Source organism: Cuculus canorus, chromosome 1 (genome assembly GCF_017976375.1).
Source record: "Cuculus canorus isolate bCucCan1 chromosome 1, bCucCan1.pri, whole genome shotgun sequence".
NCBI lineage: Eukaryota > Metazoa > Chordata > Aves > Cuculiformes > Cuculidae > Cuculus > Cuculus canorus.
The window spans coordinates 92,075,347-92,101,797 of NC_071401.1; the positions used below are offsets into that span (position 1 = coordinate 92,075,347).

At 46.0% G+C, this 26,451-nt stretch overlaps 1 protein-coding gene across 1 annotated transcript; it reads right to left on the reverse strand.

The window, feature by feature from the left end:
• Positions 1 to 213: 213 nt before the first annotated feature.
• On the reverse strand, positions 214 to 3,583 carry CRYAA (crystallin alpha A). The gene is made up of 3 exons (XM_009560890.2): positions 3,313 to 3,583; positions 2,346 to 2,468; positions 214 to 1,262 (listed from the first exon to the last, which is right to left on the reverse strand). The coding sequence occupies exons 1-3, from the start codon at positions 3,499 to 3,501 to the stop codon at positions 1,053 to 1,055; spliced, it is 522 nt and encodes a 173-aa protein (XP_009559185.1). The 5' UTR covers positions 3,502 to 3,583; the 3' UTR covers positions 214 to 1,052.
• Between the last annotated feature and the right edge of the window lie 22,868 nt (positions 3,584 to 26,451).

The following is a 26,451-nucleotide window of genomic DNA, read 5'->3' on the forward strand; positions in this document are numbered from 1 at the left end:
GGCTGTTGAATTTAGTTCTTTTTTTTGATCCTTTTGGTTTTTTTGCATGAAGGATAACAGGAACATGAAAGAAAGGGCAAGTTGTCATCATGAAATGTACTTCCAGTGGTGGAAAGCACATCCTCCAAGCGGCACTAGACACCATGCTAAACTTTCAACTTCAAAGTCTTAGAAAGGAACAAATGAAACCTTCAAAGCCAATTGCGTTTCCTATATCTCTTTATTGACTGCCACTGACCGCATTCTCAGGTTGACTGCCAGATACCAGTGGAAGAGGTGGAGCTACCCTAGAATTACAGCGAGAGTAAAGGAGATGGTGTGTGACGCACAGGCTGGGGAGAGCTGGCTGGGGATGTGAAGCCTCTGCACAGCGGTGAATCCCCTTCTCTCACCCAAGGGCCTACTAAGACAGTGGAAAGACGTGCGTGTCCTCATGTCAGTTGTCCCTAAGGGCAACGACAGGGTAGTGGTGTGAACAAATACACTTAAAAACTTTGATGAAAAAAATATACATTGCAACCCCTGAAGGTAAGACGTTAATATGTCTTCTGTGTTTGCAAGGAACTCCTGGCATGTCCATCACACACATGGTGGATCTTAGGTGTGGGGCTTGGCTCTGTTGCTTTTTTAAGATCAACCTGTTTAACTCTGCATGAGGCAGAGCTAGTCTGCAGGGCTTTTCCCCTGCTCCAAGCCTTGCTTCAAGATTTGGTTCATCAGGAGCCAATGTTACTTGTGCACTCCCTCCTACCTAATGGTGGTAACCGACTACAGCACCGGACTAAGACCCTTTCAGCAAGTACAACAGTGGCAGCATTTGCCATCCATGCCATCCCCACAGCACAGCTCGCAGGTTTAAGCTTCGAAGTCCACCAGCCAGTCACCCAGCCCCTCGTCCCATCCAAGGGAAAGGGGAAAAAAAAGAAACAAAGGAGGTAGGGAAGGAAACCAACAAAATAAACCCCTCTAGATATTCACTGATATCTATGCAATGGCTCTGGGAATGAGACCTGCAGGCGGTGGCAGTCTGCATACTGCAGCGGCAGGTGGGCTTAGGAGGAAGGCGCGGAGGTGGGCTTCTCCTCCCGGGACACGGGGATGGGCCTCTCAACGTGGCTGGTGTCCATGTTGGAGGGAACCTTGGGGCCCGAGAAGGTCAGCATGCCATCATTGGACAGGGAGCAGGTGATGGCAGCCTGGTCCACATTGGCAGGCAGGCGGTACCGGCGATGAAATTCACGGGAGATGTAGCCATGGTCATCCTGAGAGGCAGTGGAAAAAGGGGGCAAAAGGTTGTCAGAAACCCTCTGACACCAACCTATCACTCCCTCCACCCAACACTCTGGCTCCATCAGAAGGGGGTCAACATTCACCCAGACTTATCTTGACACTGGACTGCTGGTATCGCCAGGTACATCTCTGATTTTATTCTATTTTACAGGTTTGTAGGAACAGGTGTCCTCCCATGATTCCCCTGAAGCTACAAGAGATGAGCAGCAGCAGTGTGTGATTTTGGCCGTAGGCTAAAATAGGCTGGGATCTGACTTGGGTGGGGGGCCTGCCATGGCCTCCAATTTCAAAGGAAGTTTGGAGCAAAAGTTTGGGATTCTGCAGAGGTAAGAGCAATGAGCATGTGAGCACCTATGCATTTTCTCACTGGGCAGCAATGCTGTATCAGCCAAAGTACATGACCCTGGCCTCCTATTTTTTTGGCAAAAAGAATGAGAAATGCAATTTTTTTTTTTAATTCAGCCATGAAAATGGCTGTTTTTCTCCTCTGGGAAAAAAACTATATTAAAAAATACATACTGTTTCCAGGCTAGAGCTTTGTCTGGCCAAAAAAGTGTGAGAATTAAACCCCTGCTGGTATAACTCACTTTTTGACCCTCACAGATATTTCCATGACGTAAGCGTTAGAAGTTTCCAAGCCTGAGCCACTCAGTTGTTTTTCTTTTGGTTTGTTTGCTCTTGCTTTTCTCTCCCAGATCAGCATATGAGAATTCTGTTTTCACTAATGATTTTGGCTTATGAAAACTCAGCCACGCTTCAGCAGCGCCAGATGATGTTCTTTGTCTGGTCCAGTGTTTTTAGTGAACAATGGACATCGTCATCTGACGGTTATGGGAGATGATGATTGAAAATAGACAAAAGAGGAGTGGATTAGCTTGTTATTGTCAGATATCAGGTTTGGGGCTCTGTGGGAACGGGCCATGCCAAAAATGACAACTGATAAATAACTCCTTCTGATATGCTCTTTTTTTTCCCTTTAGCTGAGGACCACTGGAAAGAAAGAAAATGGAGCCTGACTCCCCAGTTTCTGCTCTGTCCTTATCATTTCCACTTACCTGTCTTTCACTGTGCTTGCCATGGATTTCCACAAAGTCATCAATAATCTTCACACTCAGGTCTTCAGGAGAAAAGTGTTTTACATCCAGCATGATTGTAAACTTGTCCCGGTCAGACCTCACCTGAAATAAACATTGTTAAACAGTAAGACCCAAGCTCTGAGTGCAGAGACAGTGCCAGCATCACAGCAGCTTAAAAGCCAGAGATTGGTGGTTTGGCATCTGAGCCATTGCTACTTCACTGGGGAGTGGCGTTACTTCTCATCTCAATTCTTGTTCCAAGGACCCTTTCCACCCAGAGATCTGCCAGATACACCAGGCATTTGTGCTCAGCAGTGAGAAGGGATGGAAACCAGTGTAATATTCTCTAATAGCACACGTTTCATCCCTTCAGTGATGCATCGTTTCTTTGTGGTCTTATCTTTGCAAGGAAATCAGTAAGAGAAGGCTAAAGAAAGCACCAGTTCCTGCGCTTCAGACCACAGCCCCAACAGTTACACATTCCCCATAAACAATTGCTCCCGGGTCCTCCACTGCTGTCTTGCAAAAACCACCAAGCTCCTGAGGAGGAGGCCAGAGGAAGCTCCCACTCAATGGGTTCCTCTCCCATGCCAAGCTGCCCTTGTGGGTGCTCACTCCAGAAGCAGCCTAGCTTTTCCATCACCATACAGCTAGCAGGCATGAGGACAGCAAAGGAAGCATTTTATGTGTCAGAAACAACTGTCAGGAGCCAAAACAGTTTCCATTTCTTGAAGGGAAGCCTCCTTAGTGAGGGTTTCCCTCCGTGCCCGAGAAGAGGTGGGCAAACTGTGCTTGGCAGTGGGCTGAGGGTCCTCCTTACCCCCTCATACCCCAGCATGGGGCTAAAGCCACCAGCCCCAGCCAGCGAGCCCATGGGTGGGGAGGAGCAGGCAGAGGTGTAAGGAGGGAGAGGAAGGAGAATAAGAGGAAGCCGAAGGGCCCTTACCTCTGAAATGCCCGACTCTAGCACACTGCGGAACAGGGACTGCCTGTAGTAAGGGCTGATAGTGGAAGAGAACAAAGGCAGGAGATCATACTCAAGGAGACCTTCTCCGAAAAACTGGTCGAACAAACGGCTTGGAATGAGGGGTCCCAGAGCACGCTTGAACCAGGGGTGCTGGATGGTAATGTCCATGCTTGCTGCTGCTGCGAAATGTGGCTGCAAGGGGAGAGTGGTGGGGGCAGTGCAGTCGCTGGGGATACAGCGATGCCTTGGCTGGATTGCGCAGTGCAGCCCCAGGGAAGCTCCCCCTATATATACCGGTCTTGCAGAATGAAGGCATTAGTGGGATTTCTCTGGAAAGACATGATCTCATGATGGAGGCAACATGGTCAGCAGAAATGCGGAGACTGACCTGGAAATGACAGTCTGATTGGAATCGGTGCCAGATGTCCTGGAGGGATGATGCCAGGCAGCAGGCTATGAGATATGGAGTGCCCACGGGTACTGGCAGGTCCTTTACAGAGTCAAACAGGTTAAACAGGACACCCCGGTGGGTGTCTCAAGGATACTTGTGGAGGAGGTCGGCTCTGTGGGTCTTTGTAACCCACCCTTGGCTCCTCTTTAATTAGCTTCTGTTTCTGCCTCTCCTTGTAACAAAGACACAAAGTCTCTTCCAAATAAATGGAATAGCTTTCTTTCAAGCAATAAAAAAGGGTTTAATTCAGGTCAAAGAAACGGAAACTTTTTTTTCGGTGACATATTATAAAAGTGTGTTCATCACTTGAGAGGAGCCTGCCCCCCCTGGCATGGGGATCCTGGTGGGGCTGGCAGAGAAGCAGGACTAGTGCATGATGCAAAGCATGAACACAGATTTGACGAGACAGAAGCTTTTAACAAACTAATACTTTGCCAAGAGAAGGATGGAAAACTAAGTTGGGTCATGGACCATAATGGCAGATCCAAAGCTGCTCTTGAGAGTGTCCTTGTTTTGATTTAGAAGGGTTTATCTCCTGGGTAGCACAACACAGATGCTGCTTAACATGTATTTTTAGTTACAGCTGTTTTGCATTTCTATTTCTCTTAAAGCTGCCCTTGAGGGGCTGCCTTACACTGTGGATGGGCTGTGGAAGGAGCATATGGACAATCCACTGTGGGAACAGCAAGCTCTGCCAGAGAGCTGAGGCAGCTGGGCGGCAAAAGGGCTGCAAGGCTGCCTGGCTCCACAGCAAGGCTCAGCCCAGTGCTGCGGCAACAGCCAAAGCTCCATCTCCACTGGAGTCAGTGATGTAGGGACCACATCCCAGGAGTCTTCTCGACAGCAGAAGCAACTACAGAAGTCTTATACGTCAGCAAAGAGGGAGTGGGACAGAACAGAATGCACCTCCAAATTCATTGAGCTGGGATGCTGAATCATTCTCACATGGTGCCGGGGACTAAAGAAACTGAGGGCGGCTGAGATCCAGGCGCTCAGCACAGGTCAGACAGACAGGAAAAGTGAGAACCAGAAGATCCCATTACAGACACTTTCCTTTGGGGAAAGCAAAAAGTTGAGCAGAAAAAAACACCCCAAAATGCAGTAGACTGCTGGGAAGACTGACAAAAGTTTAGGTTCAACCTCACCTAGTTCCAGCAAGAAAAGGCCCTGTGGTCTGGCCATAGCTCTCAGGCATGAATGCTTTTCTAAAAACAGGTGCCAAAGGGAGCTAATCTCTGGTAAAGACATTGAGTAAAAAACAAAACAGACAGACCTAACCTCCATGCAGTCTTATTGTCCCATTGCCTTTTATTGGCAAAATATTTCACTGAAATGTAAAAGTCATTTACAAAAGGTTTTTTTGATACAGACTTCTCACTGCATGCCTCTGGGCATTAAGCCGTCTCCTGAGAGTCATCACGTCTAATTTCCAAGTCTAAAAATTTAGGTGTTCAGTACAAATTAGCAGTCCAGGCTCCTTGTCCAGTCAGTGGAGGCGGACATATGCCTCCAGATGGTTCACATGATAATGTAAGTAGCCAGGAAAGGTGAAATGGGACACCTTTAAGCAGTGCCTACATCTTGACTGACTAGGAAGGGAGACTGGACAGCTGGCTTAGCAAAGGCAATTCTAATGCAAACCTCCTTCTGGACAAGCAGAACCAGTGAGATGAACCAAATCCAGTGTCATTTGTGCCTCCTCACACAACAAAACTACACCCAGGAACACCAAGAGAAAAATGGCAGTCATGAATCCCACTGGCATTGTATTAAATAAAGAACTTGAGGAGAAAGCAATCACTCTGTACCAGTTCAGGGGACCAGACTTCCCATGGGATGCAATGTCCACCTCAAAAGCAATGCATCAAAGGCAGGTTTTCCCAAAGCCTCATTGCAAATTTGGAATCTGAGTCCAACTCAAATGGTCTTCCAGAAGGAGCTGCTGTCTAGCTTACCTTCAAAAAAATCCCAACCTAAACTACTGTGTGATTGCCAGCACAAGAGACATTTAGTAAAGGATGCTGCCCAAGACAAACTGCAGAAATCCTAGGTCATATTTCTGAGTAAAGCAGGCACCAGTGATCAAGCACAGCCCTTGCTTGTATTTATGGGCTCATAGAATGGTTTGGGTTGGAAAAGACCTCAAAGATCACCAGTTCCAACACCCCCTGTGGGCAGGGACACCTCCCACTAGATCAGGCTGCCCAAGGCCCCATCCAGCTTGGCCTTGAACACCTCCAGGGATGGGGCAGATACAGCTTCCCTGGGCAACCTGTGCCAGTGCCTCACCACCCTAATAATGAAGAATTTCTTTCTAATGTCTAATCTAAGTCTTCCCTCTTGCAATTTAAAGGCACACCGCCTTGTCCTATCACTACGTGCCCTTGTAAAAAGTCCCTCCCCAGCTTTCCTGTAGTCCCTTCAGGTACTGGAAGGTCGCTATAAGGTCTCCTTGGAGCCTTCTCTTCTCCAGGCTGAACAAGCCCAACTCTCTCAGCCTGTCCTCATATGGGATCTGCTCCAGCCTTCTGATTATCTTCATGGCCCTCCTGGACTTGCTCTAACAGATTCATGTCCCTGCTGTGCTGAGGACTCCAGAAGTAAACAGCACTCTAGGTGAGGTCTCATTTAGCTGCTATTATTTTGTGTGACTGATTTTCACCCATCAAGTGCTGAGACTAGCACTGTTTCCAAACCCTGTGCAAAGCTCTGTACAAGCCCAATATGAAGAGAAAAGCAAATATTTAAGAGTAAGTGTGACCGGTCAGGTGTTACCATGGAGGTTTGTATGCAATTCTGAAATGCTAATATAACTTGAATTATTCATAGAAAGGTTTGACTTGGAAGGGGCCTTAAAGATCATCCAGTTCCAAAACCCTGCCATGGGCAGGGACACCTCCCACCAGATCAGGCTGCCCAAGGTCCCATCCAACTTGACCTTGAACACCTCCAGGGATGGGGCATCCACAGCTTCCCTGGGCAACCTGTGCCAGTGTCTCACCACCCTCACTGTGAAGAAATTCCTCCTTACGTCTAGCCTAAATCTTCCCTTCCCCAATTTAAAGCCATTGCCCCTCATCCTGTCACTACACGCGTTTACAGAAAGTCCCTTCCCAACTTTCTGGTATGCCAAATTATTCTTTCCAACTGGCATGTTGCAGCCCCAGGAGAGCAAAGAAAGGCAACTTGTCTGATCTGAATATCCTCTTGAGTTAAGTGGTCTCTGTTGACCTGAAGAGGATGCAACTCTTCAGATAGTTCTTACAGAAAACAGGAATGAGTTCTTTTTCTTTTGAATTGACCTATCAATGCAAAAAGGTGTACCTGTACTCATTTAGATTGTCCTTTGCATGTAGATGTAAGCTGTTTAGTGACAATATAAGGGAGTCAATAATCTTTGTCCATATTTAATGATAAAATTGTTGCAGCATGCTAATCCAACTAAGTTTTCCATGTGGAGGCCTATTTCTATGAGTACGAGAAGGAGTTCATGACAGCCAAGCAAGCTAGGGCAGGTAATGTGGTTTTGTTTTCTTCTTACCACTCTTCCTGTGGTGGAAAATACTACATAATGTGTGTGAGGGAGCCATGAGTGGGAAAAAATGACCATGCTTTTCTTAATCTTGCATAGGCCTAACTCTGGAAAGGATGCAAGAAAAGAAGTCCATAGAAGTCAGTATGCCAGCAGTCAAGCTAAGAGGGCAGGCTTGCTAGGAAGTCAGCGCTACCAGTCTTGGCTTGTAAGCTGCTAAACACTTATTAAAAGCTCTCCCTAGAAATGAACACAGAGCATTTATTTCCTTCATTTTAAGGGAAGAGTCCTCTTTTTAGAAGATTAATTTCCTGCTTCTCAAACACATGTATGCTACCCAGGGCGGTGCCACGGTCAGGAGCTCCAAACCTTTCTACCATATCTGACCTGGGATGCTGATGGATGAAGGATCAACTGATTATAACTGCAGCTAAACCCATTTCCCTCTCAACCCCACATCGAATACCATGGAAAGCACTCAGGCAGTGATTTCTGCCAAGCTGTGAATGCTACTGATATCTTGCTAAAGTTTACAATGGATGGGAGGAGGTGAGGCCATGTTATCAGTGCAAATTGCTCACCACACTTAATCATGGTTGGGTCTGCAGGGCTAACGCAATGGGGGCGCTGACATGAGAGAAGGTAGATATTACATTCTTTTCCTATTAGGCGAATAAGTGTTTCTTGCTAAAAGCAAAGAGAACACTTGAAAATTCTTCTTTGAGGATAGTTCATAGAAAGAAAGAAGCCAGTTGGTGGGAGGGTTGCTACGTGCTGAGCACCTTTGAAGATAAGTCCGTGTATTAAGAAGTTTAAATATAGATCCAGAAGCCTAACTTTCAGCAAGTGAGGAAAAAAAAAACCCACAAACCACAAATACACAACCCTTGGCTTGGTTTTCTTTTAAAGAGAGATCAGCATGTCCCTAGAGAACTCTGCAAATTCCCATGCCTCCCAAATTGCCATCAGCTGCCCAGCTGGGAGCAGGTGAGCAACCCCCTGCACTCCAGCACCTTGGCTTTAAGGGCCGGGGGCTAAGCCTGTCCTGGTCTAAGTTGTCACAGTTCTTCCTTCCCCCATCTCTGCATCTCTTGCTTGATGAACACCTGTACCACAGCTTTGTCCCAGGTTGTCCCCACTCTCTCTTACAACAGTTTTCGTCCCACAAGGACCACGGTTGCAAGCTTGCAACACTGGGCCAGGGAGCACGTGATCACAGAGAGCACAAGGTGTGGAGGTTACATTCCTACTTTTCTACCTAAAAAGAAATCTCTGTCCCATTGCTTTTAAGGCAAAATCATCTGGTTTATTGCTGGGCCTTAAGATTCTTTTTCCACTCCAGCATCTCCTTCCTCCCTATTTTACCCGGATGAGGCAATTTTTTTTTCCTGGCTTATAGCAATCCACAGCCAGATTTACTATTCAGGTCTATACTGGAAAAGTTAAATATCTACTCTCCTCATACAAAGACTCATATTTATTTTATCTAAAGATTTATATAATACCAACAGTCTGCCTTGGTGCAGCCAAAGAGGCTTAAAAAATTACTAGCAATCCCTTTTTTCCACCTCAGAGCCCACATCCTAAACACTGAACAAATCCCATCAGTGTTTAGGGCACATAACATCATTGTTGTCAAATCAATGGTGAATTTACGTGCTGTTAATCCTTGGCATTTATTCAAACAAGCTCAGCAAGTTTTAGCAGTACAATGCATTTTATGTTTTCATCAATGGATTTGCATAGGGAATGAGGGATGCTCTTTGCTTCCTAGTCTACAGCAGCACACCCAGAGCGTGGCAGATGTGAAGAGAGCATCTAGCACACCCAGAGAGCCGAAGAACTGGGACAAGAGCAGGTTTGGAAATTCACAGTTGCTAAGCAATGATGCTTCTCCCCATCTGTAGATCTCAGAGCACTTTCCAGAGGAGGTAAGTATCATCATGACGACTGGGAACAATAAGTAAATTACTTCTCACCCAGAAAGGCAGAGGTACAATTTAGTCCTTTTCATTCCCCTAGCCTTTTCTGTGAATAAAACCACCTCTCTCGCAACTCCACAGAGCTTGCTGCCGAGAGTCCCTCTTCCTTGTAACCAGAGCTCATCTCTGTGAACTTTCCACGGCCCCTCTTCCTACAGTATAAAACATTCCCTTTGCTCTGGAAATTATACCCATATTTTTCGGGTGAGAGATTATGAGAGTGCAAGGTTGTTTACTAATCTAAAGCAAATAATTATGTTAAGTGACATAACAGTTTGAGGAATTAAAACCTTGACTATTTTTTTAGAGGAAAGGAGAAATTATGTCCATTGGATTTTTTTTTTTTTGTATGAACCTCTACCAAATAAGTAAGTAAGTAAGTAAATAAGTAAATAAATAAATAAATAAAATGTATCTTCAGGCTGCGACCTCTTTTTGGAGAAAAAAAAGAAAAAGAATATCAAAACTTGCCATATCGTCCTTTGATTTTATGAAAACTTTTTTTCTTTCAGTGCTCTTGACAGTTTAGATGTGAGTTATCTGAGTCATGATTAACATGAGCATTGCTGCATTGAGCAGATCATCCTACAGAGCGATCCTATACATTTTTTTTTCTCCAAAGGACCGATACTCAGCCTTTGCACTGGGAAGGTATGGCATACAGGGACTAGCAGGGGTATCACAGGGAATGCTCTACCATGGATAGTAAATAAATAAATACACACCATGGAAGGCTTGGGAAGCAGATGAAACTAAGGGCAGCATCTGGATAGGGGGGAAAGAGATTGCAGGAGGAAATAACCAGGAAGAAAATTGGCTTTATCTGCTGATCCAGGGAAAGAAGGCTGATAAAGTAGGGAGGAGAGGCAGGAGGAGGAGGTTTGCAGGAGCACTGGAAGAAGACTGGAAGAGAAAAGAGGTTATCATGGAAGGACAGCGGTCTGTGCAGGACAAGCAGCTCTGTAAAGGAGTTCTGCAAACCCTGAAGCCACCTGGTATTCCTGCAGTGAACCACACAGTCCTGATCTGAGTCTGCCTTTCACTGTCCAAGCAAGGCTTGGAGAGAATACACTGGACACTGAAGGTAAATGTCACTGCATGAATTGTTAAACCACCTAGGAAAGCTCCAAAAATTGTCTGATTGCAGGTGATGCTGCATTAGTTATTTAGTGCTCGGCTGTAAACCGGCACTGGGAACTGAGCCCTTTGTTGCTGCTAAAGGGATGGTGGAGATCAGCTCACAGAGAAGACAGAAGGTGGACACAGAGAGCAAAAAAGCAGTATCATATCTAAAAGAGAGAGTGATGAAAGGGGGTTTGGGCAGGCAAGTTGTATTATTGATTTAGGTTAGAGGGTAAAAGGCATTGAGAGACCTGTTGGCATTACAGAGGCTGAAACCATCACGATTCTAATAGGTACTGTGTGTACACAGGTTACCTGTATAATCAGGTTATTTAAAGCCAAACCAGGTAATGTATTGTGATTGTACAATACAAACAGCATCCAGATTCTACTGCAGAGAGCACTTCCTTTAAGTGCAAGCATGGAGGTGAACCTTTCTGAACCTCTGCAGGGTTCAGAAGTACCTGTGCAGCACCATAGGACCTACAAATCTCCCCATGCTGAGGAGAAACACAAAATAATCTCAGCTTTTATCTACCTCAAAGGAATCCACTCTGTCCATCCAGCCACCTAACCAAAAGCAAAAAAGCTAACTCTTCGTGGGATAACGATCCCTGTCCCTTATGCCCGGATGCCAGATGAGTCTGTTATGGTGGCAGCTGTCTGGTGACTTGGAGAATTTATTTTTACAGTAGCTCAGTGATGGGAACTGTAGAAAAAAACACCATTTGGCAGAGAAAGACCCTAATGAACCATTTGTCTAAGCTGCTTCCAAATCCTCTTGCTGGGTTTATGTGCACTCATGTGAGGATGAGCATTAGTATGAGGGTGGTGGAGGTTAGTGGCAAAGAGATTAGCGTGATAGGCTGGTGAACAAAATGCTGAGACTGGCTCTGCATGCGTCACTCTGTGCGCGTACTGACAACGCCGAGACTCACTCTCCTCAGTTCCTCTGTGCTGCTACGCACTGCAGGTTTATGGCTGCTTTGCATCACTGCGAGAGGGGAAAGAGTGACCCCCTTGATGTCTCTTATGATCTTGTGAAGTAACTAGAGCACACAGGCTGGGGACTGGAGCATAGTCCTGGGGAGAAGACTGCAAACTAAGGGATAATCAAAGCCAAGAGCTTCTCATATCCCAGACTTTAACCCATATGAAAGTGCTAGCCTCAGGCACAGCAGATGGGATAAGATTTCAAATAGTTGATGCAACAACAATGACCATGGCTCTGCTGTGTAAAATTAAAGTTAAATGATAAAGATTGTCACAGCATCTCTAGCCTAAAACAACCTCTCCTCTCTTCCCTTTCCTTTTTTTTCTCCCCAGATGCTTTATGCGTTTTGTCAAAAGGTCAAAGCCAGGGGACCAAATACAGAGAGGAAAAACATGCAAATAAAAAAATTCTTACTGCAACTGTTGAGTAAAAGAAATAGAGGAATTTTGTATGTAAGAGCTGGGAAAAGCAGTGCAGAGGAGGAGAATTGCAGCTATGGGTGCAATAATAGAAGCGAAATTTAGAGCAATCATTTTTAAATGCAAGGCCCCAAATCAAAACTCACATCATGTAAACACAAAAGCCCTTGCAGAACTTTTTACACTTGCAAAGGTGACACAACGACTTGCAGATCACAGAGGAGCTTTTCAGTGACCCACTGTGGATACTCTCATTATAAACGTTTAAGTAATGCACTTTATGAGTCGCTGTGGAGGTAGAACAGCAATTCTGGACACTTCTGACAGCATTCAGGCATAAGAGCAAATAAAAATTTGCACTACGTAATGTTTCCCAGCATTCAGTGTTCTTTCTCACCTACTGCAAGAGAAGAAGGATGCTCTACAGCTTCCCTGAGCTACCCGAGAAGTGGTCATCTTCTAGTGCTACGTTCTGTTTTGCCACTAACTGAGTGTGTTCATCCTTCCTTTCTCCTTTCAAACACTTCTATGGCTCTCTCATCTGACTCCTCAGTTTTATTCACTCAGTTTTATACTTCTGTGTATTTCTGTGCTGCGGAGTGATTAAAACCTTCTGTAAATGCTGTTCAGTCTTTCTCTGGGCCTCTGTTGGTTTACGGTCCTGTCCCACGGTACCTAAAAATGTTGTTATTTCCAAATAGCTGCTCGCTTTTCACAACACCCCAGCAAAAAGCACGTCGTCATCCTCTGAAGGGCATGAAGTTTTGATTGCTTTTATAGCGCTGTTGTGGCAATTCTTTTTCAGTGTCCCAGTCTATGTTGGAAGCTGGCTCCCATCCCAGTGATGACCTGAGGATAAGAGGGTGGGAGAAAGAGGGCAGACTCTAAATCTTCCCTGTGATAACAAAATGTGGTCCTAGGGGCTCCATTAGCCCTGCTCTTCTCTTGGATTGGCTGTACTTCCCAGCTGGGAAGGTCTCACCTGCACGGAGACATTCAGACATCGGTACTTATTACCCTGGAAGGGGAAAAGGCAAACCAAGCACAACAGTGTTGGCTACAGTACTGGACCTGCTTACTGCTCACTGTGCTTCCCCAAGAACTGGTGTAAAGAAAGCACCCACAGAGGCCAAAGGGATGTTTCCTGATGGGAGAAACATTCCTAAGAGCCTCAGAACTCAGTTTGGCACACAGCACTTTTTCCCTTGCTTTTCCAACCCACACTGCTACAACTAGCTATCACACCAGTCTCTGTGTGCTCTGCTCCTTCTCTCTTGCACTACCCTCTTCTGGAATTTGAGGGTTTCTTTTTTCAGAAGATAAGAGCTTCAAGAGGCTGCAACTGTCAACAGGACAGTCCCTTCAGCCACTGTGCAGTGCTGCAGCTGTGCCACTTCATTTTACCCTTTGCCTTGATCCAAGGGGCTGGGTTATCTTGATCTGCAAGGATCTAGCTTGGTTGAAGAAGTAAACCATCAGCAAAGAAAAGACCTGCTGTAATCAATAAAAGCATCAAAAAAGATTGGCATATATCTTTAAGAAAGTGAGGACAGCCCTCTTGAAAACTGCTCCTCTCCCTTTGGGATTCCCAGAGCATTAGGATCTCAGCCCATGTAAGTGTAGCCCTTGTAACACCATGTAATAAATAACTTTATACAAAGCAGAAAAGAAGCAGAAGAGACATTGCCTTGAAAGAAAACTGCCCTTCTTCAGTGCACGTTATTGCAAGGGGTTTGATATGGCCTTTCCATGGCTCCCTGCAGTTGGCAAGTGCTTTTTATCTCCATAAACTGTAGCACAATTTTTCTAGTATGTTCACAGCATATCAGAAGCAATGTGCAGTCTTCGGTTGTGATCACAATACACTCTACATCCATTTAGCATCTATTCCCATAGGTTGCCACACTGTAGAGTTGTTTTTCTTTCACAAAGCTCTCAGGCAACAACATGCTCTGGGTTCTGAAAATGTGCACAACTCTGGAAGGACTTGAGCAGGGTTGTCAGTCCATTTCCAGTCACATGTAAAAGTATTTTTTGAACTTCTGAAAAGCACCAACACCCAAACTACCTACAAAACAACCTGAGTTTGTCAGGAATTTCATCCATCTTATCAGGTTACTCTATCAACATTCTTTACATAAGAGACAGATTCAGATGCTTATTTTCTAATGCACTTAGCTTTCATTTTCACCCTTAAACCAGGATCTGATTTTGAACGTGCTCATCTTCCAGTTCATTCTGGGCCACATCTAGGATTTTCCCAAGAAGTCTCCAGGCAATGTGCCATATTCTACTAATATCTGGCTTAGGGCAGAGACAGGCAAAAGGTGGGAAGTGATGTTACCGGCCAAATAAAAGAAGGTGCAAAGGAAAGAGCTTAGTTTTCACAGGTGCTACTGCCCAGTTTCACACCCCTTTACCTTACTATCTTCTACACAACAGTGGTCTTTGAAGCTAAGCACTGGTTTTAACTTGCCCGTGGCCCAAACAGCCAAAACTAATCCCTTCCAACCGCAAAAGGGAAGCTCAGGTCCAGGACAAAGTTACATTATGTGACCCTCAGTTTAAAGGCCCTACATTGTACAAAATCCAGAGCTGAAATGTGTAGCTTCAGCTTTCCCCAGCTCTCTAGGCAGGGCTGCTGCATCCACAGCCAGGGAGGCTCCTGTTCTCCTGCATGTGGCATCTCCTGGTGCTGGGAGAGGGACTGGCACACCATTAGACCTCTAATGAGAGCCATATCTGCAGGTCTCCTCCATTCCCACCCAGCGATACATGCTGGAGATTGCACTCTGTTCTCAACTGGCTGCAGTTAGCCATAGGCTGAGGATGGGGAATCACCTGGGAAGATGAATGGAGCAGAAATTTCTTTTTCTTCCCCAGCCTTTAGCTGGACTGTAGAAATGCTCAGGACCAGACACACAGTATCTACCACATCAAAACAGAGTGAAGAATGACAATTGTGTGATTTAACCTTGTTAATCCAGCTGTTTAGTAGAAAGTGTAAGTCAGCAGCAGCTGTTAATGAGCCTGTATCAATATACCTGCCTAAGAGCATGCTAACAGGATATTTTTGGCAGCTGTGACTTTAAAACCACTTCTGGTCTAGAAACACAGTACAGCAAAACTCCCATGACATTCCAGTGAAGACAAATGCTTAGGAAAGCAGTTTATATGAGGTAAAAAACAAGCAGGCTCTTTTGTAGGCATTGGCATACTGACTAAAGTGTCATGTATCTTGCCTTAGGGTGCTCACTGTAGCTGCTGATTTGTTGAGAGAGACAAAGGCCAGAGAGAGCATGCGTGCAAAATTGCATAGAAAAGGGCTTGGATCGGTATCTGCTGTCATTCAGCCATTGCAAATATGAAAGTAGTCCATTTTAATGTAACAAAGGTACACCAGCAATCCCTCTTCACTTGGTGAAGATGCCTCCCTCAGCATCCATTCCAAGGTGGTGAATGCCATGATTATACACTACAACAGCCACTTGCTTCAAAAGAACTATTTTCACACCGTATTTTCAAAAGCTGTAGCAAGTGTGTGCAATTTTTGAGCCAATAATTCAGCCATTTCTGAATAACTTCAAATGTCCCATGTCAGGTTGGGACTTTCAGCCACTTTCAACCTCTGGATAATGACCTCTTCCCTAGAGTTGTGTCAGGCCCATGGAGGGGACCCAGGCAGAGCCAAGGAGTCAGATGGAGCCTAGGAGCCCCTTGCTGCAGGTTACCTCCAATCTAAGTGGATTTTCAAGTATGAACAGTAATTTCATCCTTGTTTTTTGAAGGAGAGTAAAGGAATACAATTCAGACTTCTTTTTTTTTAATACATGAGACACAGAAAATTATTCGGACCTGTGAGACCAGCTCATTGTGTTGGTAAAAAATACATGATATTCTAAATATCTTAAAAAATATCTTAGGATCATCAGACAGACAGTAAACTTACACATGGTGGGTCCTAGTTAATGATTATCTTCAGTAATTGTTGTGGTAAGGGATTAAAGGTTGTCCAGCTGTATGGTTAGATAACAGTGCAATTTATCAGAGTGACTTTTGAATGAGGTATTGGACACTTAATCTAATTAAGAGACTCCAAGCCAGCAGTTTAGAGATACTGCCAATAACTGGGAAGAGAATGGGAGGAGTTGACTAATGGGTGAACTTGGCAGGTAATTTTTGGTGTTATGACCACCAGGCATCCCTAAAGACCGCCCTTAGAGCATGCACAGAAGGTGCAAGGAATGACTTGGCATTTATTATAACTGCACTTAAGTATGTAATCACATGCGTGATAAATAATGTATGGCTTTGTGTCACTTCGTGTGTAAATGAAGGCGATGAACCCCTTGAGTTGTGCTTGATTTGTGGGAACCCCCCAAGCACCTGGGATTTGCACACATCTGAATAAACTATGTCTCTCTAGGTGATGTATTTATTGGCTCATTACACACTGGGTAAAGGATCCACATTTTGGACAACAATTGAGACTTTCACATCACGGCTGTAAAGTTTCCTGTAAAGAGTGCTCCTGGCCCACCCTTGCAGTCTGTATGAGATAAGGCTGGAGGCCGTCTGCAGACTGGGAGCTGTGAGGAAGCAAGGCATGAGTGGCTGAGACGACGGACCCTCAGGTCCCAGTCAGCCCACTGCGTGCAGCTGCGCAGGTTCTTCCACTGGGTTGACAGCCATTCAATACAAAAAGAGGCAAAAGGGGCTAAAGAACTGCAGCATACATCTGAGCCTTATGAGTGCTAGGGGCTTGGGAAAGCTGTTCCAGGTGACAGGAGGTGTAATGGTAAAAAAAAACTTTCAGCAGCATCAGTGAAGGGACAGAGGGGTCTCTTTAATTTAGGATCAGCTAAATGCCCCAGTACCCTTATGCTAGTTGCCAAGTTTCTGAGGTATGCTGTGGCTTCAGATGTTCTGACCTAGCAGAGTTCAGGTTCCCTCTTAAAGACTCTGTCACCTTCCAGCTCTCCCACTACCTTGTACCAACAAAGTCAGCAGAAACTAGTGCTCTTTCTGTGGTTGTTTTAAATAGATTTTAACCTTGGAGGAAAACAGTTGTCCAGTATTACTTCAGCATTCAGTACTGATCAGCTCTGAAAACTAACTGTAAAACTGGTTTCCTGGGAAAATCCCTTTATCTTTTGCTTATCCAGATGAGGCAGGTAGGTCCTTTCCAGGACCCTTGTTGTGCTACATCCAAAGGACAGTTCAATATCTATCCAGCTTTGAGGAGGTTTCCTGCAACAGATTTACACTCCCAGTGTTACTTACTGAACTTGTGTTATTTCGCTAGAGCTACTTTAGAGTGCTAAAACTAGCACTGTAAATACTATTGATCTTGGTCCCTGCTCTGAAAACAAAAGTTCTGCTGGATGTTGTGAACATTTCTTGCTAAGGTCCAGCGAAATGCTTTTACATAGCAAATAACTTAGCATTAACAATACTGACCTTTTCTATTTTAAGCCTCATCAATTCCTTAGTCAGGTGGTAGCAAAGAGGTCTGTTGTTGCAGTTACTGCCCTGAAATTACGGGCTAAAACAACAACAAGAAGAATTCACACGGAGCGACACAGCTCTTCAGCTGCATCAAAGCTGGCTTTGATGCTTGTGCTTTCACAGGACTGACTAAACAGATCGATTAGATCTGCATCAGCCATTCTGTAAGTCATAATTGGAAAATAATATTTTCACAGGATTAGAGCTTCCTGCTTTGAAAATAAGCAGCTTGGCTTTGGGTAAAATTTTCCAAGGCACCTATGTGATGCAGAGAGCAGAGCTCAATTTCAGCATAGGTCATCAGACCCGTGGCAACCTACCTAGCCTCGGAAGGGCAATGCTGGCAGCGGAGAAACGATAGCTTGAGCTTGGGCTTCACCTCAGGCAGGTTTCTTCTGCAACTGCTTTTGCAGAGTGAATCTCCTCCTCTGCCTCTTTACCTGTGGGGACTAAGGCTCTCTGACAAAGGTAATGAATACAGCCCCACATGCAGACTTCTCTGCTGTCCATGTTACATACCTGTATATTCAGACTGTGTGGAGACAGCCTGACTGGAGCTGGCCCCCATCTTTTGCCCATGCTGGGGTACTATTTTTGTGATAGCATGCTGAACACACCACAACATGGATACCCAGACAGTGCAGCTGCGTCGGGCAGAGCAAATCCCTGGAAGCTGAGCAAAACCCCACAGCAGAACCTCAGCCTCCTTTGCCCAGCTCTGGCCCCATGGGGAGATGAGAAGGGTGGCAAGTAGGCTTCATCGTAGCTTGCTTGTATTCAGAGGGGCTTACTGATGCCACAGGATTCTGCAGGGAGCTGGGAAAGTAGATCTCACATGCCACATCCTCTTTCGGCCCAGTGCACTGCACAAAGCAATGGGCTTCTGTTTTCCTCCCGTGAGCTCCTGACGTGTCACATTCCCATCCCCTGTCAGGGCCTCCCTTCAACTATCTTGCTCCTCTCTCTGCACCGGGAGTCTCCCCAGAGATGTCAACTCACAACCGGAGCTGGTTTGGTAACAATCTTCTAAGTGGTCCCATGCCAGTACAGGTCCAGGCAGCCTCTCCCAAGTTATCCCTCTCTCTCCAGAAGTGAACTTCACATTCAAGTTCCCTCAAAGGCATCTTCTGCACCCATCTAAGACCTCCACAAATGGTACATCAGGCTTCCGCGGCATCACCCAGCATCTGTGTACTAAGGTGAACACAGGCAGCTCAGTCCTTGGCGCCTTGTTTCACACACCAGTAGAGATCTGGGAGCACAAGGTCCTCCTGTGCCATGCATTGATGGTGACTGCCTGCTGCTCAAATAAGGTCCCAGGGGAGGACAGGGCAGCAATGCTCACCTTTCAGTCGCATGGGGAGGCCACACTGCAGAGTGAATTGCATACTTAACGTGCAAATACTGGTGCAATCCCTGTCTCCTGCCCAGGCTGCTGGCACCCACCATCTCATTGAAGCGATTCTCCTGCTTCTGGAGCACAGGAGTCACTTGGCATCCTGCACTGGGCCATGCAACATGCTCTGCCATCCCCTCGATGCCCATTCCGAGCACCTCATGCTGTCAGCAGGGTCATCGTGGGAAACGCTGCTCTGGATTATGTCCAGGTCAGCTTCATAGAATCACAGAATCATAAAATGTTTTGGGTTGGAAGGGACTTTACTGGCCATCTAATCCAACCCCCCTGCAGAAGCAGGGACATCTTCAACTAGATTAAGTTGCTCAAAGCCCCATCCAGACTGACCTTTAATATTTCTAGGGATGGAGCCTCCACTCTTTCACTACTCTCACTGTAAAAAATTGCTTCCTCACATCTAGTCTAAATCTATCCTTTCTTAGTTTAAAGCCATTACCCCTCATCCTACCACTGCACTCCCTGATGAAGAGCCCCTCTCAGCTTTCTTGTAGTTCCCTTTAAGTACTGGAAGCTGCTCTAAGGTCTCTTCAGAGCCTTCTCTTCTCCAGACTGAACATCCCCAACTCTCAAGCTGTCCTCATAGCAGAGGTGCTCCAGCCCCCGGATCATTTTCATGGTCTCAATTTCTACCATGGATTTGTAATGCTGCGTTCGGTGAGCTTTTCCAGCTGAAGGCCACAGGAGGGAGCCCCAGCAAAACAAATGAAAGCTCACGGGAGCGTTTGCATCCATCATTTCCAGCAGCGGCTTTCACCAGGTCATCTCCAACCCCTTTGGAGTCAGGGGATTATTTTTATGGAGGAGGGCATAGAAAGCACCTCTGCTGTCAGGAGGTGTCCATCACTGCCCATCAATCTGCTGCTTTAGCAGACCACAGGGCATGGCCACGCAGAAAATCTCTACAGCCCGCCATGGAGTAGGTGTGCCAAAGGGTAGTGGGAACAGCCTGGTCACCTGCGCTCCTTGCATCCGGCCCAGGAGAATTCCCACCAGATTTGGTGGGAAATTTGTCTGACAAAGGGAAGCAGCAAAAAGCTTATTGTATGTGTATTGTACCTTGCCTTTCTGCAGGCTACTACTATTGGCCTCTTTGGCTAAACAGAACTTCTTCTGTCAATGTATTTCAGGATCAATCTGGCACGCTCCTGGTTTTGTGAATGTGGAGCTGTGAGCAGAGTTCAGCTGCAGACAGCAAAGGGAATGTGCAGGAGGTTCTGCCCCACCTACAAGAGCTTGCTCTGACATTCCTGCTCCAATTTGCTCCAACGTGCGCTCGCAGCCCAGAAGGCCAACCGTATCCTGGGCTGCACCAAAAGAAGCATGGCCAGCAGGTCGAGGGAAGTGATTCTGCCCCTCTATTCCTCTCTTGTGAGACCTCATCTGGAATATTGCGTCCAGTTCTGGAATCCTCAACCTAAGAAAAATATATAACTGTTGGAACGGGTCCAGAGGAGGGCTACAAAGATAGTTGGAGGGCTGGAGCACCTTCCGTCTGAGGACAGGCTGAGACAGTTGGGCTTGTTCAGCCTGGAGAAGAGAAGGCTCAGAGGAGATCTTACAGCGACCTTCCAGTACCTGAAGGGACTACAGAAAAGCTGGAGAGGGGCTATTCATAAAGGCTTGTGGGGATAGAACCAGGCGGAATGGGTATAAACTGGAGAGGGGCAGATTTAGACTAGACATTAGGAAGAATTTCTTCCCCATGAGAGTGGTGAGACACTGGAACAGGTTGCCCAGGGAGGTTGTGGATGCCCCATCCCTGGAGGTGTTCAAGGCCAGGCTGGATGGGGCCTTGGGCAGACTGATCTAGTGGGACGTCCCTGCCCATGACATGGAGGTTGAAACTAGATGATCCTTAAGGTCCCTTCTAACCCTAACTATTCCATGATTCTATGATTTACTGGCAGAAACACTTGCTATTTGTAGGTCTTATATTTGCTGATAACAAAGCTTACTGTGAGTGTACAGTCCTGTGATAAGCTTGAGCTGAACAAATTTGCTGCCACAGAAAGTAAGAAGCCTTACACTCTGTTTTCCTCCTTTTACCCTGTCCTTCCTGCTTTCCCTCCCTTCCACCTTGCTTCCATCTGTGCTGTGCAGCCTCATTTCCCTTCAGAATTCTAACTGCATGATAAAATGATTCAGCTTATTAACCCAGCCATTTTAGCAAGTTCAGTCTGCTCACCATGCAGTCAGGCAAGTCTGAGAGAGGGGGAAAAAAAAAACCCTGGGAGGGGTGGAGGGAAACCTGCCCCTTTACACCTTGGCTGAGCTAATATTAGCTAGGCTTCTGCTGTAACAGGAAACCATAACCAAAAGAAGCCATCTGGACCCAGACTGAAAACAAACACAGTGATGCAAAGGGGATAGCAAATCTGCAAGGTCCTCTCTGGAGCGCAGCATACACAAAGAGTTTGTATGGGCTCAAGCGACACTAGACAAGTCCTTGGAGGCGAGATGTAATAAGGAGTACTAAACTGATGAACCGCTAAAGGCTCAGGAGGTCCCCTGAACTTAATAAAAGTAGGAGACTGGGAACATGCTCCTGGAAACAGGGCAGCTCATGCATACATACCCTGCCCCTCCTCTCTCTTGGGGTCATGTCTTATTCTTTGAGAGGTACACACACCCACTAGCAATCTGCCGCCTTCTGCCAGAAGGCGGGGTGTGCTCCTCCAGACAGGGAGGAATTCTCAGCATTTTCAGTACAGACTGACACATCCCTCCTGATAACCACACAGCCATAGTAAGACCCTGCACCAGCCTGTACTCCACTGCCACACTGCAACAGCTGCTGGCAGGAGAACCAACCTGCAGATGTTTCACCACTGCTGCTGGCACCTCTGCATGCACAGTCACCCATACTGAGCTGGAAGCACCCTGTGAATATGTATGAATCAGTCCCTGTAGTTTTATCCGCAAGCTCCTGCTGCACACTCAGTATCTCACCCCAAGAGACTGCTTCCAAAAGCCAGGCAGCTGGGAGGGCCCCCAGTGCTCAGGCCACGGCCAGATCAGGCATTGTGATGGACTCTCCACCACAGAAGACAGCAGTGTGGCAGGACCCCCTCCAAATTTGCCAAAATTTCCACCAAACTCTGCTTTTGCTGCCTTCTTGCCTTCCCAGTCCTCTGACTGCTGCAAAGTACCTGGGGACAGGAAGCGAGCAAGCAATACCTGGAGAATTTTCCAAAAGTAGTCAGAACTGTTCAAAGAGATCAACTTCTCCCACAAAATACCGTACCAAAACTGCCCAAGACAGCACAGAGGAACTTCCCTCAAAGGAGCAGCAGGACTTGCTTCTCAGATGGACTTCGATTACTTGCCAGTCAGTGTGACAGAGGCAAGGTGGATCAGGGATAGCCGTGGGGCAATACTTCACAAGGCTGGGAAAGGAGGTCTGAGACAGAAGAGCTGGGATTACACTCACAGGGGCAGGCACTGAAAGTAGAAGAAAAAAAAAAGAGTTTTCTCCTTCTTTTTTAGGAAACAACAGGGATGCTGTGCCCCTGCAGCTACAGCACGGTGATGCTGCTGAGCTGCCCACATCTGGAGAAAGCACAGCCAGAAGGCAAGGGATGAGGCTCACCTTGGGAAAACCACCTTCCTGGTCTTAGAGGTCCCCTGTCAGGTCAATACCAGTACTATGTCTACTGATTTCTCTTCAGAGTCTGGCTAGCACAAGCCCTAGATAAAAATTGACACCCAGCCTAGCATGGGCAGCTAGAGGGCTATGGGGAAAGAAAACAGGGAGAAATCAAATTATCTGCTCCCTGGATAAAGAGAGTGTAAACAATGGGATGCAAAAAAATGAGCCTTAAAGAGGGGTTCTGAAGATGAGAGAAGTGAAGCTGTAGTCCCAGGCACTGAATGTATTTGTGCACTGAGGTCTCCCTCTTGGCATGAATGAGGGAAGGCCACAAATACACCACTGTGCTCACTGCTGTGTGCAGAACATTTTTGCTTCTGCCACCCAGCACTCCTTGCTGGGGTGCTTAACACTCACTACCAGCTAAGAGGTCCTGCCACTTTGTGTGTGATCAAGGAGGTTAAAGTGAGTGCAGCGGGAGTATGAAATGGTGTCTTCACAGCACTGTTTGGAGGTAGAGAGGCTGGATGCAAGACCTACTCCCTAGTGCGCTTAGGCTTGGTGAACCCTCCATCTGAACCACCACGGCTATTTCTAAATCCTTATTCTGACTCAAAGAATCTCCTGACTATCTTGCTGTTGGGGAAATAATCTGATTTCTATGCTTCCTCTCTAAAGGGGTGTGTCATTTTTGTCTAGCTTTTAAGCTCCTCTGGGCAGGGAGAGAGGGCCCTTTATATAAAGGAATCAGCATAACAAGGGTCTTAACCCCAGGCTGCACAGCAGCTTGCCAGACCAAAGTACTAAACACAACATCAAATAATGTGTTGAACTTAAAAAAGTCATGCAGCTTTATTAATTTTCCTGGTTTTCAATTGTAAGGCACGCTCTGAGAGCAACAGTTAACAAATCAGCAGTGCTCCAATCAGGGGCTGGATCTCACAAACTCTCCAAGAAAAAGTTTCCATAAGAGACTCAAATCTTTCATCCATGCTCTGCATTGTTGTTGCCCTGATACCGCTCCCTGACTCAGTGTTTCTTCTCCCCTTCCTTGCCATTCATGCTACCCCACCAACTGCCCTCATACCAGACTAGTTAAATTTACCTTCACACACAGCATCACAACAGTGCCCTTATATCAATGGTGATTAGTGTTCAACTGTGTGTGACCTAGAGGTCAGAGGGTCTGTCCCCAAGCACTCAGTGGCACAGTCCTTCATGCTTGTGCATGTTTCTCCAACACATGAAACAAGACACAGTCATTTTGCAGCAGATTACATTCCTCCTCCAGATCCTTACGGCGACTGTGGCTATGAAGATCTCGCCCTTCTCTCTGCTGTGCTGTGTAGCAGTCACTGGGGCTGCTATAATTAAGGATCTGCTTAATATAACCATGGTGATTACTGAAGTATAGGCATGGAAGTAGATTAGATGAGATTACTAGCTACAGCTCTGTTCTAATGTACACGAGTTGCCTTCTCTGATTAATTTTTTGACATTACATCTTAAATTGATTCTTTCTTCTCATGGTCATGCCTTGTTCCAAGAGGTGTCAAGCAAAGAACTGGTAAAACTGTTCAAAGGGCTTGCTGGCTGTGGGTTACTAATTATCCCTACACACTAACTGTTAGTGAAATCCTTTTAACCTGAGAAATCAAGTCCTGTGCACTGGCCTGGAATTCCAGGTACTTCCTTAATTAACATAGACTTCTGTAGTCTGGCAAGAGGAAGGTGCTATTTTCCAGTGAATACATTAAGTACTGTATGTACTGTAGGTTGTGCTTCTGTGTTTGTTTTAACCTCTTTTTTCTATATCCAAGTATTGCCATCTTTTGTTTCAAACCACTTTTCCTTCCTCTTTCCTCTGCCTCTCTTAAAACCAGCTGCTTTCCTACTAAGTTACTTTTATAATCACCTATCTCCAAACCAAATCTGGGTGGCACCATTTTCTCCTCATTTTGTTGGTAACCAGGGGTCTGCTTAAGAAGGCAGACCAAAACAGAGGAGGGTTTGCAGCATCATTTAACCCAACAGATCTAATCAAGTTGGGTCAGGGCAGTAACCTGCACTAAGTCACTAACCTGAACAACCCTGTAGCAGTAGAAAGTACGTGTAACACCAGGGAATATATCCAAGCTGTGCTTTCCTCTCTTCAGTCCTACAAATGTCCTCATTTAGATTTGGTCAAAATAAAATATGCAATAATGAGTAGTTACACAGACTTCTGCCTTTGATTCTTGCTTTTCTCTGAAGACCCCTTCCCTCATATTTCCTTTACTTTGCTGGCTCCTGTCTCACCTCTACACCTTTCTAGCTGTCCTGTCAACATTTACTTCAAAGGTTCTTCTTCCCTTCATCCTCACGCTCCCTAGTTCCTGTTCCAGGTCCCCTTATTTCTTCTAAGTGTGGCCCTGTACACAAGGTGAAGTCATTCAAGGAAGCTGAGAAGGAGCTTCTTATCCTTATTGTGATGTGTCCATGAGATGTTGCATCCAGCGTCCACAGGCTCTGTCCACACCACTGCCCTTCCATTAGGCAGACGCACTGCAGCATCTCTTTCTTCCAAGGGTGGTTCGGCTCCATTGACACAAGGGGAAGATATCCCACTCTCCAGATAATCAGTTGCAACACTGCTAACACCTCTAATGTGGGTGGCTCTGTCACTGCATTAATTACAAGATCATCTACCCCTCATTGGCTCACACACAAAAAGACATTTTGTTTCATTTTTCAATTAATTCTGAGATAACTGTAGAAGAAACATGTGAAAAGACTGACTGCTATTACTATGCAAACCATAGAGATCCCTCCTGCTGACACACCACCAGTACTGTGGAGCTGCAAGCACAGGAGGTAAAGGGTGCAGAGAGAGGCTGAGGATTATAAAGTTCTGGTGGGGATGGAGTCTGCTGTCCCCATTGTAAGGGGCAACCCTGGTACAGAGGACTGCTGAGAAAATGAAGAGCAATATATAAGTGGGTTTATTATTCAATAGTTCCATGACCTGTAAGGTTTACTCTAGGACCACGGTCTTACAAAACTGAGAAAAAGAGATTACAGTCAAACACTCTCCACCCTGCCAATCACTACCAGTGCCACAGCGATTCTACATGCCAGAAAGAACTCCATGCAATTTTCTCTTTCACCTTGCACTCCTAATGAGTTCTTTTCGGCATCTACTTTTGCTGGAGGCACCATAAGATTTCTGCTTGTCATGTACAAAGGCATATTTCCAACATGGGAGCAGTTTTTTTGATTTGTTTTCTAATAGCATCTCCAGGTCAAGTTACTTGTCTGTGAAACATGGATCCCAGGGTCAGCAGACTTCAGCTTAACAACTGACTTAAAAAGCGTCTATGTTAAAAATGTTAAAACCACACTCTGGAAAATGTTTCTTGCTCTCAGCAGTACACCACATGAGCTAAAGCAAAGGGTAATCTAAAGTTGATGGCATCCTTACAAGATAAGGAGTGGTAACTCAATGCATTACAGATAGTGAAAACAGATTTTAACTCCTCAGGAAAAACATATATTGATATATTTTAGCCAAAGTCTTTAATAAAAACATTAAAGCAAACATCAGTGCATTTTGGTTCTGCTTATTATGTAAAGCATATACCCCGTGAGCACACATCACAGACTGCTTTCAGTGGCGAACGAAAATCATTTGGCACTTCAAATTTGTCAGAGCTCATGGCAGGCTACTGCAGTTGTAGTTCCCCTGATGGCTTGGGCTAGGTTCCCACCAGAAGATGGCTGATCTAGCAGCATGCTGCTATTGAAAGGGGCTGTCCCACTCAAAATTTTATCACCCTCACTCCAACCTACAGTGGCAGCAGTCCTGTTTTTCCCTCATGCTAGCTCTGGCACTCATTGAACTGCGCAGTGAACCAATTCAGTTCACTATATGACTGAGAAATCACGTCCCTCTAGATCAGGCTGCTCAAAGGCCCCATCCAACCTGGCCTTGAACACCTCCAGGTTTGGGGCATCCACCGCTTCCCTGGGCAACCTGTGCCAGTGCCTCTCCCCATCCCCAAGGCAGGGTCAGAGCTGGCTCCAAAGCTCCAAACCAGCAGGAGCTTTGACTGCTGTGAAGCTCAT

Excerpts from the sequence above, each read along its gene's own strand:
- CRYAA (XM_009560890.2), bottom strand. The coding sequence starts at position 3,501 with ATGGACATTACCATCCAGCACCCCTGGTTCAAGCGTGCTCTGGGACCC. Across the intron at positions 2,469-3,312 it reads TAGAGTCGGGCATTTCAGAG|GTGAGGTCTGACCGGGACAA; the intron begins GTAAGGGCCCTT and ends TGTTTATTTCAG. Across the intron at positions 1,263-2,345 it reads GCAAGCACAGTGAAAGACAG|GATGACCATGGCTACATCTC; the intron begins GTAAGTGGAAAT and ends ACTGCCTCTCAG.